The sequence below is a fragment of the Lissotriton vulgaris genome, unplaced genomic scaffold, assembly GCF_964263255.1.
Source record: "Lissotriton vulgaris unplaced genomic scaffold, aLisVul1.2 SCAFFOLD_4611, whole genome shotgun sequence".
In the NCBI taxonomy this organism is placed as follows: domain Eukaryota; kingdom Metazoa; phylum Chordata; class Amphibia; order Caudata; family Salamandridae; genus Lissotriton; species Lissotriton vulgaris.
This window is the reverse complement of record NW_028240899.1, coordinates 55967-70270: the sequence shown is the minus strand read 5'-3', so window position 1 is coordinate 70270 and position 14304 is coordinate 55967. Positions and strand designations below refer to the sequence as shown.

Genomic DNA, 14304 nt, shown 5'->3' with positions numbered 1-14304 from the left:
AATGTGCCTAGATCGTTTCCACCACAGTGCACAATTATAAGGTCAGGTTCTGGCAGATGCAAAAAGGTTTTCACCAATGGTATCAATTGGTGACATTTTAATCCTCTGTGGCCAATCCACTTGATTTCCACATTTGATAAATCAAGGTTATGAAAATTTCTGCTAGCTGCATACCTTTGAGCCCAGTGGATGTAGCTATGTCCAATAACCCAAACAGAGTACATGATGTGAGAAGGTTCTGGTCCAGTCAGATGAAGTGTGGGAATGAAATGGCAGTTGGAACAGTAGGAGTTCACAAAAAAATAATTGTGGAGTTTCTGTGCTCTTGAATCACTAGCAATGATTGGTGGATTCAGATAGTTGAAAACTGAAAGTTAGGGTGTATGGTTATGTTGTGTGAAAGAAGCAATTTGAATGGTTTAAAAAAAGTCACCAAAAGCAAAAATACCCTGTATAGGCTGCTGTATTGACAGGTCAAACATCCTTGCTGAGTTAATTTGCAACATTGTAAGATAAACTTTTGAACCTTAGAGTTCAGTTAGGAGGGAGTTGCTATGGTAACAGATAGAAAGGTTTGAGAGGGGGATGGGTGTTGGTTTGAAAATAGTGAGGGAAGAGTTTTCATTGGTTGAATTAAGGCATATGTGTACAAAGATAGAGATTTTCTATGCCAGTCTTGGTTTCAGTGTATTGAGAGCACACCTTTTCCTCTGCTAAAGAAAAATTGGTGTGTGTGTCTGACACTGTTTTCAATCTCCAAAAGCATTTCTAAAGGTAAGTAATGATTCATTTAATTTAGATAGAGATTTATTTTCTCTATGGAGAATATTTGGAAGCAGATAGTTATGTTTTAGAAGTGAAATTGTATGTTAGTATATAAGTCCTGCGCAGTGTTTTTTACATGTTATTTAAAAATCGATTTTGGGTGCAAATGAATGGTATTTTTATTTGGCCTTTTTTATGATTGCCATGTGCAGTTGATGCATGACTTTAAACATGGGTAATAAGTGATGCACTGGTGGCGCCAGGCTTTTATAAATGAGGCCCTGACTTTGTTTGATGATATTGAGTGGTTGTAGTTAGGTTCTGTGCAGTGTTTCTTACATGTTATTGAAAAATCGATTTTTGGGTGCAATTGATTGGTATATGTATTTGGCCCTTATTTATGAATGCCATGTGCAGCTGATGCATGACTTTAAACATGGGTAATAAGTGACGCACTGGTGGCGCAAGGCTTTCATAAATAAGGCCCTGACTTTGTTTGATGATATTGAGTGGTTGTACTTAGGTTCTGTGCAGTGTTCCTTACATGTTATTCAAAAATCGATTTTTGGGTGCAATTGATTGGTATATGTATTTGGCCCTTATTTATGAATGCCATGTGCAGCTGATGCATGACTTTAAACATGGGTAATAAGTGACGCACTGGTGGCGCAAGGCTTTCATAAATAAGGCCCTGACTTTGTTTGATGATATTGATTGGTTGTACTTAGGTTCTGCGCCGTGTTTCTTACATGTTATTGAAAAATCGATTTTTGGGTGCAATTGATTAGTATATGTATTTTGCCCTAATTTATGATTGCCATGTGCAACTGATGCATGACTTTAAACATGGGTAATAAGTGACGCACTGGTGGCGCAAGGCTTTCATAAATAAGGCCTGACTTTGTTTGATGATATTGAGTGGTTGTACTTAGGTTCTGTGCAGTGTTCCTTACATGTTATTCAAAAATCGATTTTTGGGTGCAATTGATTGGTATATGTATTTGGCCCTTATTTATGATTGCCATGTGCAGCTGATGCATGACTTTAAACATGGGTAATAAGTGACGCACTGGTGGTGCAAGGCTTTCATAAATAAGGCTCTGACTTTGTTTGATGATATTGATTGGTTGTACATAGGTTCTGCACAGTGCTTCTTACATGTTAAACAAAAATCGATTTTTGGGTGCAATTGATTGGTATATGTATTTGGCCCTTATTTATGAATGCCATGTGCAGCTGATGCATGACTTTAAACATGGGTAATAAGTGACGCACTGGTGGCGCAAGGCTTTCATAAATAAGGCCCTGACTTTGTTTGATGATATTGATTGGTTGTACTTAGGTTCTGCGCCGTGTTTCTTACATGTTATTGAAAAATCGATTTTTGGGTGCAATTGATTAGTATATGTATTTTGCCCTAATTTATGATTGCCATGTGCAACTGATGCATGACTTTAAACATGGGTAATAAGTGACGCACTGGTGGCGCAAGGCTTTCATAAATAAGGCCTGACTTTGTTTGATGATATTGAGTGGTTGTACTTAGGTTCTGTGCAGTGTTCCTTACATGTTATTCAAAAATCGATTTTTGGGTGCAATTGATTGGTATATGTATTTGGCCCTTATTTATGATTGCCATGTGCAGCTGATGCATGACTTTAAACATGGGTAATAAGTGACGCACTGGTGGCGCAAGGCTTTCATAAATAAGGCTCTGACTTTGTTTGATGATATTGATTGGTTGTACATAGGTTCTGCACAGTGCTTCTTACATGTTATTGAAAAATCGATTTTTGGGTGCAATTGATTGGTATATGTATTTGGCCCTTATTTATGAATGCCATGTGCAGCTGATGCATGACTTTAAACATGGGTAATAAGTGACGCACTGGTGGCGCAAGGCTTTCATAAATAAGGCCCTGACTTTGTTTGATGATATTGAGTGGTTGTACTTAGGTTCTGTGCAGTGTTCCTTACATGTTATTCAAAAATCGATTTTTGGGTGCAATTGATTGGTATATGTATTTGGCCCTTATTTATGATTGCCATGTGCAGCCGATGCATGACTTTCAACATGGGTAATACGTGACGCACTGGTGGCGCAAGGCTTTCATAAATAAGGCCCTGACTTTGTTTGATGATATTGATTGGTTGTACTTAGGTTCTGCGCCGTGTTTCTTACATGTTATTGTAAAATTGATTTTTGGGTGCAATTGATTAGTATATGTATTTTGCCCTAATTTATGATTGCCATGTGCAACTGATGCATGACTTTAAACATGGGTAATAAGTGACGCACTGGTGGCGCAAGGCTTTCATAAATAAGGCCTGACTTTGTTTGATGATATTGAGTGGTTGTACTTAGGTTCTGTGCAGTGTTCCTTACATGTTATTCAAAAATCGATTTTTGGGTGCAATTGATTGGTATATGTATTTGGCACTTATTTATGATTGCCATGTGCAGCTGATGCATGACTTTAAACATGGGTAATAAGTGACGCACTGGTGGCGCAAGGCTTTCATAAATAAGGCTCTGACTTTGTTTGATGATATTGATTGGTTGTACATAGGTTCTGCACAGTGTTTCTTACATGTTATTCAAAAATCGATTTTTGGGTGCAATTGATTGGTATATGTATTTGGCCCTTATTTATGATTGCCATGTGCAGCTGATGCATGACTTTAAACATGGGTAATAAGTGACGCACTGGTGGCGCAAGGCTTTCATAAATAAGGCCCTGACTTTGTTTGATGATATTGATTGGTTGTACATAGGTTCTGCGCAGTGTTTCTTACATGTTATTCAAAAATTGATTTTTGGGTGCAATTGATTGGTATATGTATTTGGCCCTTATTTATGATTGCCATGTGCAGCCGATGCATGACTTTCAACATGGGTAATACGTGACGCACTGGTGGCGCAAGGCTTTCATAAATAAGGCCCTGACTTTGTTTGATGATATTGAGTGGTTGTACTTAGGTTTTGCGCAGTGTTTCTTACATGCTATTCAAAAATCGATTTTTGGGTGCAATTGATTGGTATATGTATTTGGCCCTTATTTATGATTGCCATGTGCAGCCGATGCATGACTTTAAACATGGGTAATACGTGACGCACTGGTGGCGCAAGGCTTTCATAAATAAGGCCCTGACTTTGTTTGATGATATTGAGTGGTTGTACTTAGGTTCTGTGCAGTGTTCCTTACATGTTATTCAAAAATCGATTTTTGGGTGCAATTGATTGGTATATGTATTTGGCCCTTATTTATGATTGCCATGTGCAGCCGATGCATGACTTTCAACATGGGTAATACGTGACGCAGTGGTGGCGCAAGGCTTTCATAAATAAGGCCCTGACTTTGTTTGATGATATTGATTGGTTGTACTTAGGTTCTGCGCCGTGTTTCTTACATGTTATTGTAAAATTGATTTTTGGGTGCAATTGATTAGTATATGTATTTTGCCCTAATTTATGATTGCCATGTGCAACTGATGCATGACTTTAAACATGGGTAATAAGTGACGCACTGGTGGCGCAAGGCTTTCATAAATAAGGCCTGACTTTGTTTGATGATATTGAGTGGTTGTACTTAGGTTCTGTGCAGTGTTCCTTACATGTTATTCAAAAATCGATTTTTGGGTGCAATTGATTGGTATATGTATTTGGCACTTATTTATGATTGCCATGTGCAGCTGATGCATGACTTTAAACATGGGTAATAAGTGACGCACTGGTGGCGCAAGGCTTTCATAAATAAGGCCCTGACTTTGTTTGATGATATTGATTGGTTGTACTTAGGTTCTGCGCCGTGTTTCTTACATGTTATTCAAAAATCGATTTTTGGGTGCAATTGATTGGTATATGTATTTGGCCCTTATTTATGATTGCCATGTGCAGCTGATGCATGACTTTAAACATGGGTAATAAGTGACGCACTGGTGGCGCAAGGCTTTCATAAATAAGGCCCTGACTTTGTTTGATGATATTGATTGGTTGTACATAGGTTCTGCGCAGTGTTTCTTACATGTTATTCAAAAATTGATTTTTGGGTGCAATTGATTGGTATATGTATTTGGCCCTTATTTATGATTGCCATGTGCAGCCGATGCATGACTTTCAACATGGGTAATACGTGACGCACTGGTGGCGCAAGGCTTTCATAAATAAGGCCCTGACTTTGTTTGATGATATTGAGTGGTTGTACTTAGGTTTTGCGCAGTGTTTCTTACATGCTATTCAAAAATCGATTTTTGGGTGCAATTGATTGGTATATGTATTTGGCCCTTATTTATGATTGCCATGTGCAGCCGATGCATGACTTTAAACATGGGTAATACGTGACGCACTGGTGGCGCAAGGCTTTCATAAATAAGGCCCTGACTTTGTTTGATGATATTGATTGGTTGTACATAGGTTCTGCGCAGTGTTTCTTACATGTTATTCAAAAATTGATTTTTGGGTGCAATTGATTGGTATATGTATTTGGCCCTTATTTATGATTGCCATGTGCAGCCGATGCATGACTTTCAACATGGGTAATACGTGATGCACTGGTGGCGCAAGGCTTTCATAAATAAGGCCCTGACTTTGTTTGATGATATTGAGTGGTTGTACTTAGGTTTTGCGCAGTGTTTCTTACATGCTATTCAAAAATCGATTTTTGGGTGCAATTGATTGGTATATGTATTTGGCCCTTATTTATGATTGCCATGTGCAGCCGATGCATGACTTTCAACATGGGTAATACGTGACGCACTGGTGGCGCAAGGCTTTCATAAATAAGGCCCTGACTTTGTTTGATGATATTGAGTGGTTGTACTTAGGTTTTGCGCAGTGTTTCTTACATGTTATTGAAAAATCGATTTTGGGGTGCAATTGATTGGTATATGTATTTGGCCCTTATTTATGATTGCCATGTGCAACTGATGCATGACTTTAAACATGGGTAATAAGTGACACACTGGTGGCGCAAGGCTTTCATAAATAAGGCCCTGACTTTGTTTGATGATATTGATTGGTTGTACATAGGTTCTGCACAGTGTTTCTTACATGTTATTCAAAAATCGATTTTTGGGTGCAATTGATTGGTATATGTATTTGGCCCTTATTTATGATTGCCATGTGCAGCCGATGCAAGACTTTAAACATGGGTAATAAGTGACGCACTGGTGGCGCAAGGCCTTTATAAATCAGACCCTGACTTTGTTTGATGATATTGAGTGGTTGTACTTAGGTTTTGCGCAGTGTTTCTTACATGTTATTGAAAAATCGATTTTTGGGTGCAATTGATTGGTATTTGCATTTGGCCCTTATTTATGAATGCCATGTGCAGCTGATGCTTGACTTTAAACATGGGTAATAAGTGACGCACTGGTGGCGCAAGGCCTTTAAAAATAAAGCCATGAGTTGCTATTGTATAAACTTAAATATGTTGCAATTTATTGTTTATATTGTTTGCTTTTTAACATTACTTTGTTGTTTGCTAATAGTGGTCTTTCATGTGTTTTTTTAACAGAACAACAGATTCAAATCAACTTCTGAAAAGCAAGCAAAAATGCCTTCAAGGCAAAGAAAAATCAAAAATACCATACGGAAAAGGAGAACATCAACAACAGAGTTTATGGAATCCTCTTCAACAACTACTTCAAAAAACACCAGAAAAGCTTCTGGTAAGCCAATTAAGTCTTTTCTTCGTAACATATGTCGTAGGAAAAAAAATGAAATTGCTAATGTGAATATACAGAAAAAGTCAACAAATCTAAAAAGGAAAGAGAAGCCCACAAAAAATGTTTCCATTGGACCAGGAGAGAAGAGAATGGTTAGCAATAGAAGGGTAAATGTTTTTAGGGACATTCGTAGGCGAATGTTTCGCAATAGGGTAGTTTTAAATTTGCTAAAAAATGAAAAGAAAAGTAAACTAAAAGCTGCTTTTTACAAGAAAAAGAAAAGTGTAGAAAAGATTGTTGATCAGGCTTTTGAAGTTAAGAAAAAATTATTTATTTTAATAATCAATAGAATTAGGATACTTAATAAGGCAATGGATGTTTTCAAATCGAACAGTAGATGGAAAAGAATTATTAATCGGAGTAATTTTTGTGAAGTATTTTCTGGTGAATGGATGCATAGTTCAAGTTCTGAGCCTTTTTTTAATGAGGAGAGTTACTTTCAGGAAAATGATTTGGTGCATGCGGTTGACACCAGTGGTCGTGCCTATGAGGTGAAAGATAGTTGTGTGATGGAAAAAGAGAAACTTGTACCTAGAGATGCAGAAGAGGTGTTAGCTGATGAAGTTTTAGGGAGACGTACTAAGGGTCCAGTGTACACATGGAAATGCAGTAGTATTTGTAGTGTGCGACAGGAATCAATTGATTTGCTTCGAAATTTCTTACGTACATATAGTAAAAAAAGTCTCAAACAAAAAATGAAGATCCTGCAAGAGTTAGATCCTTGCAGAGTGAGAGAAAGCACAGGTTTGCAAGGGCATTCACTAGCATGTCTTTCTAGAAAAGTTTGTCGGAGTGTTTTTCATCATTTTAGGATGTTAGCAGTGCATCATAATAACGTAAGGAAATTAGTGAGGAAGTTGTATTATGCAAAAAGTCCTGCACTTAAGCTTAAACAGTTAAATAGTGCTCTTTTGCATGGATCTGAAGTGGATGTGAAGACTATTTGTGAAGAAATTGAGTTTTGTTATTTTGGGAACAAAGAGGACAGTGTAGAAATAGATATAGTAATGGATGGCAATGCAGAAGATAATGGACAAATTTCAAGTATTGAAAAGTTTGATGAGGAAATTATCAAGTTTAAGGTGAAATCAAGTGAGAGGCCTAATGTAACTTGTGTGTGTTGTCGACGGACTCATTATAAAATTCAGACTAGGTTAGTTGATTTATATGCAAAAAGTGAATTGGAAAATAATAGTGAATGGGAGGATTTTGTAAGTTATTTGTTGGTGGAGAATTCTTTTGATTTGAGTTTGGATCAGCGTATTTGCACTTATTGTTTGAAAAAATTAAATGAAAATAGAATGCCTGCAAGAGCAGTTTATAATAATCTTCAGTTGATAGATATTCCTTCTGAATTGATGGATCTAAATACTTATGAATCTATTTTGATTCAATGTGTCCATCCTTTTCAGGCTATTGTACGCATGGAGCCTAAGACAGGGAAATTGCCTCCATCAGATTTACTGAGAGGATTAAAGGGAAGAGTTGTTTATTTGCCTCTAGATGTAAAGAAAAATATTAATACAATTGGTGTAGAAAGAGTAGAAGAAGATCCTTTAGTTATTCTAGTTAATGGGGTTCCAACAAAGAGTAAGAAAATTTGGCAAGATTTAGTGGATGTTAAAAAAGTCAAGAAGGCAACGTTGTATTTAGTTAAAAACAATGAGTACTACAAACATGTAAGTGTTGGAGTTGAGGAAACAGCTACAGAAGAAGATAGTGATTCTTCAGTTGGTCAAATTGAAAAAGTTGATGTGTCTAGAACTGAAGAAATATATGAACATTATACTGTTCATCCTTTGCATTCCAAAGAAGTAATGGGAAATGCAATTGACTTGTTTCAAATGAAGGCAGCAAAAGGAAGTCCCATTAGTGTATGGGAAGAAAGTTTGGAAGCTCGTTGTTTTCCACAATTATTTCCAACAGGTTGTGGTGGACGATATGATGATCGACCAGTTCAAATTCCTGCAGCTGAATACCGGACTCTAAGATTATATGCAGAAGATCCAAGGTTTCGTCAATGCATTCCATATTTATTTCATCTACTGTTTGAAAGTGATTTGTCTGGGCTTTCTTATGCAGTTAATCATATATTAAAAAGTGGACCTCATTTGCAAAATGTATGTGCAAGGGACTTTATGGAGAAAGTTAATCTGCAAGACAGTATTTTGGAATCTCAGCTAATCAATCTCATGGCATGTCAACGTGGAACCAATGAGTATTGGTTTCGTCGTCATGGAGAATTGAAATGTATGCTAAGAAACTTAGGAACTCCTACATGGTTCCTCACTCTTAGCTGTGCTGAGTATGCATGGGACGATTTACTTCAATTTCTACGAGAGGCAAATGAAAACATACCAAATATAGAATTGAAAACACCAGGAGAACTGTGTTCTTTAGATCCAGTGAATGTTTGCAGATATTTTAATCATAGATTTGAAGCTATGATGTCTTTTATTACCAACAAAAAAAATCCTCCCCTTGGAGAGGTTTTGGATTTCTTTTGGAGGAAGGAATATCAAGCGAGAGGTGCTCCTCATATACATATGTTGTTGTGGATTAAAGATGCACCCAAATTTGGAACAGATTCAGATGAAACAGTGATGAGTTTCATTGAAGAGTATTCAACATGTGCTGTTCCAAAATCTACTGAAGAAAACAATTTAAGGCAACAAGTTTTACGTTTTCAATCTCATCGTTGTGGAAAGTACTGTCGTCGAAAATTTAAAAACAAGGAAAAGTACTACACGAAATGTCGTTTTGCATTTCCTCGACCAGTGATTTCTAAGGGAAGAGTAAATAATTTGATGTCATCTCTACGACATACTGTGACGAGAAAATCTCCCAAAAACACATATAATTTGAAAAGAAATGAAGAATCTAAGTACATCAACGATTACAACCCAGTGATTTTGTCCATGTGGAATGCTAACATGGATATTCAGTTCGTTGCTGACAACTCTATTGCTGTGGCTCGATATGTGACATCTTACATCACCAAAAAAGAAAAGACAGAACTGAAGGAAATGTGGGAGGACATTTCACATGAAAAGAGTCTAAGCAAGAAATTATACAGTTTCAGTCTGAAGATGTTGTCGCATCGAGAAATTGGAGCATATGAATGTTCTGATCGGTTATCATCAGCAAGTCTCTATGCCAAATCAAGAACAATCATTTGGGTGAGTCTTGGTCTTGCTGCCACACGAAACCGAGTTTTGAAATCTGTACAAGAAATTGAATATTTGGCGGAAAAAGAACCAAACAGTACAGATATTTTGAAGACAAATATGTTGGATACATACTATCCAAATAGAAGTACTCACCTTGAGAACACATGTTTGTATGAAGTTCTTCAAAACTACAGTTATAAGAGGAACATCACAGAAGATATCAATAATGGAAAATATGCACTCATTGGCTATGAAGGATGTCTAGTGAAGCAGAAAAAAGGCCATTTGATTAATCATCGAAAATTGAGTTGTGAAGTTCCAGACAAAAGAGAATTTTACTACTTAGCTCTTTTGCAACTCTTTAAGCCATGGCGTACAGAAGAGGAACTACTTGGAGATTTTCTCTGTTATGAAGACTCTTTTAATGCAACTAAGGATACCATAGAATGTCCTATTTTTCTAAATTATCTGCAAATGTTGAATGAAGAAATGGAGCAAGAAACCACAATTGCTGAAGAGATAGCTAGAAACAGTTCTCAAGATAGTCAGAGTTCTACTTCATTGAGCCAGGATCCACTAGGAGGACCAATTATCCAAAATGAAGCTGCCACTGCCATGGATGAGGTGGAAAGAGCTATGGAACAAGCTCAAGAGGATGGAGTTAACTTAGAAGATTTGGTAACGCAACTAAACATTGAGCAGAAAAAGATATATGATGAAGTCACAGAGCAGATTGAACATGGATTCAGACATGAGAAAAAAGAGTGCTCATGTATATTATTTGACCCTGTCCGACTGTATGTAAGTGGAGAAGCGGGGACAGGAAAAAGTTTTCTAATTAAAGCCGTTGCAAGTTATCTGCAGAAAAGGACTGATTCACCACTGTCTTGTGTTGTAACTGCTCCAACTGGTCTGGCAGCACATAACATTAAAGGGATTACTCTACATCGTTTATTGATGCTGCCAGTTGAACATGATAATAAATTGCATTACAACAAGCTATCTGGAGATGCGTGTTCTGAAGTTTCAAGAGTCTTGAAGAAAATGAAACTTCTTATCATAGATGAAGTAAGCATGGTCTCAAATCTAATGCTTGCTTTTGTGCATTTGAGAATGCAAGAAATTCTTAAAACAGACTATGATGTGTTATTTGGAGGAAAACACATTATTGTTTTTGGAGATCTATTGCAGTTGACTCCAGTAAAAGGACAACCAGTGTTTAAAATGCTCACGCATGAAGATACCAGGAAGTCCCTTGGAAGCATTGGAAATGTTAATATATGGCTAAATTTTAAATATGCTGAACTGCTTCAAAATATGCGACAGGCCAAGGATGAAGATTATAAAAATATTCTACAAGATGTAAGAATTGGAAAAATGACTGAGAAAGGGAAAAAAGCTTTGCATAGTCGATTAATTTCAAATTTGTATCCAAATGAAAACATTCTTCCAGAGAATATTTTTAAAAAAATGACTGAGAAGAAATCTGGGATATGTTTGATGCCAACTCTGCAAGAATGTTCCATCTTCAACCAAAAAATGTTAGACTTAGAAAATGAAGAGATTGTGAAACTAGAAGCAATAGATAAAATAGAGCATATGGGTGCAACAATTGTTTTGTCAGAAAATTTGAAAATTAAATTGCATTCATTGGAGAAAAGTATTTCAAAAACAGCTGGTTTTGAAAAGACTCTGAATGTGTGTTTAAATTGTCGTATCATTTTGAGAAGGAATTTAAATGTTGAAAGCGGTCTGGTAAATGGAGCAATGGGTTATGTTGTTGATTTTGTGAATTACAGAAATAGAGATGGAATTGAATTTTTAAAAATAAAATTTGATGGCATTGAACAAGTACAACAAATAAGTCGTTGTTCTGCTAGATTTTTACTTGTAAAAGACTTATATGTTCGCCGAAAACAGTTTCCTGTTTGTTTGGCGTATGCAGTGACAATTCATAAATCTCAAGGTTTAAGTGTAGATAGTGCATTGGTGAACATTGGAAGATCTGTGTTTAAAGAGGGTATGGCATATGTGGCATTATCTCGAGTCAGAACTTTATCAGGATTGTATTTGATTGCATGTGATGAGACAAATATTTCTGCCGATCTAGATTGTGTTAAAGAATACAATAGGTTAAGAAGAGAGTATGCTCCACATTTGCCTCAATATCCTCTGTTTGAAAAACGTGTGGTAGGCCGAAAAAGAAGAAATGAGGATAATTGTAGTGAGGTAGTTGCAAAAAGACAAAAAGTAGAGAAAACTGTAATTGAAAACAGGAAGAAAAAGAATTGTGGAGAAAATGTTGTTGGATTTCAGTTTGAAAACAGTTCTGGTGTCAACTGCTATGCTAATGTAGTGGTTAATGTTGTTTTTTTTCTTAAAAGTTTACAAGAACAGATTGTTGAAAATCGGGATCAAAGATTGTGTGGTTTATTGAATTCTGTGTTTCAGAAATGTAGCAGTGTTACAGCACAAATAGAAAGTGTAACAGAAATTCGAAATATTTTAGATTTGTGTTCTGGTCAAGATAAATTTTCACAGAACATTCAGCAGGATTGTCAGGAATTTTTAATGTATATGTTTGGTGTTTTGGAAGATGAAGGTGTAGATGTAGATAATCTTTTCAGTCTTTCTTATCAATGGCAGCATGACTGCCACAATTGTAGTTTATCAAGTACTACTACAATAGACACTGAAAGATTTATATATTTGACTTTACCAGACTGTAAATCAGTGTCTTTTAAAAATCTAGTTAAAGCAGCAGATCATAATATGGTGTGTACCCAATGTAACTGTACAATGCTGTCCACATTATTTATACAAAGGTATGGGCAGTATATCATTTTAGTTTTCCAACGATGTAGACCTGATGGAACTAAATTGACAACTTCTATCAAAAATTTTGTGGCTTCTCAGTTATCAATTTCTGGAAGGACCTTTACAACTGAAGCTATTATTTATCATGATGGACCTTCGACCACCTCAGGACATTATACATGCTACTTAAAATCTGAAAATGGATGGAGTTACTGCAATGATTCTCATTTAACTTATAAACAACGTTTGCCTTATGACTCTACAAATTCTTATCTAGTGTTTTTAAAACCAAAGTTTTAGTAAAGGGAATTGGCCTTTGAAGACGGGAATAGTTAATAAAAGTTAGTTAGTTAGTTAGTTAATCTAATATTTGAAATTATTTATCTCATGTAGATACTTTAAGTGGATCTCAAAGTAAAAAATACCGATATATCAGACACAAATTGGCCGTGAGGATTGTGTATGGTATGATGTTTTTAGATCTTTTTTCATAGGAAGTCGATGAAATGGAACTCATAAGGAACAGCAGACTTTTTTTCTACCAAAAGGACCTTCACTATCTTCTACTTGGCCTCATGGAAAAGTAAGTGAATCAAAGATTAGTGTACATATATGAGATGTATGTTTGAATGGGTTTTTTTAAACACAATCTTTTAGATTGTGTTTTTTTTTTCCCGCTGTTATATGATGAAGACTTTGAACTCACTAATTTAAGTGGAATTCAATATATTCTGAGAACAGCAAAAATAAATAATGTAACATATTGTAGAAGTTATTGTGTAGTTTGCATTATGTAATTTATATTGTGTTCACATTGTTATGCACTCATTTTCTTTTTCACCCTTATTTACCTCTCTTTACTAATTTACACTCTTTTTTCATTGCTGTTTCTTTACTGTACTTCATTCACAACTTCTTAATCTAATAGGAACTATCTGCATTTCCTCAGTTCCTTCCACCACTTTTTATCTTTTTTATATTCTCTTAGTACCACTGCTTTAGTTTCCTAACCCTCTTTCTCTTTCTCCATTTTTTTTTCTTTCACACTCATTGTACTGTAGTTCAGTTAGTTCTTCCTTTTGTCTTTCTTTTACTCTCTCTCTTCTTTCTCTCTATTACTCCCCATGTGTTGCCCTTATTCACTTATATGTACCCTCTTTCACCCCTCTTTACTTATATTCACTGATATTTACTTTCCCTCAATCGCTGCTATTCTTTTCCTCTGATTCCGTCACTACCTGTCATTCTCATACTTAACTGTCCTTCTTTTTACTTTCAATATCCATTTATATTCTCCCTTAACCTCTACTTTAGTGTTCTTCCTATTTCTTCTTTCTTTTGCTCCCTTATTCATTTTTCTTTTCTCAGTTACTTCCTTTTACACTTTTTATCTGTCTTACTATCTATTACACAGTCCCTCCTTCATTTTTTTTTTCTTTTTTTTTGTTAGTGCGCTGACGGTACGCGCACCGGTGCGCGCACCGAAAGCGCACCAAAGTGAAATATAAAAAAAAAATATTTTAAATTAAAAATATTATCTCAATATACATTATAGTGTTCATTTTTACAAAAACATACTTTAGCAATTCACTAAAAAACACATAGGTATGAGTCTGTATAAAAAGTTAGGAATTAGCATTAAAAAAACCTATGAAATTCACTGAAAAAACCATAGGTTACACACCAGTTATAGTTAGGAATTAGCATTAAAAAAACCTATGAAATTCACTGAAAAAACCATAGGTTTCACACCAGTTATAGTTAGGAATTAGCATTTAAAAAACCTTACAAATTCACTGAAAAAACCATAGGTTTCACACCAGTT

The 14304-nt window shown here is 35.8% G+C and overlaps 1 protein-coding gene across 1 annotated transcript; it reads left to right on the top strand.

The window, feature by feature from the left end:
- Positions 1-669: 669 nt before the first annotated feature.
- LOC147672495 (uncharacterized) lies at positions 670-13296 on the top strand. Its single transcript, XM_086947993.1, has 2 exons — positions 670-774; positions 6282-13296. Exon 2 carries the CDS (start codon positions 6321-6323, stop codon positions 12777-12779), a length of 6459 nt encoding a protein of 2152 aa, XP_086804119.1. The 5' UTR covers positions 670-774; positions 6282-6320; the 3' UTR covers positions 12780-13296.
- The last annotated feature ends 1008 nt before the right edge of the window (positions 13297-14304 follow it).

Excerpts from the sequence above, each read along its gene's own strand:
- LOC147672495 (XM_086947993.1), top strand. The coding sequence starts at position 6,321 with ATGCCTTCAAGGCAAAGAAAAATCAAAAATACCATACGGAAAAGGAGA.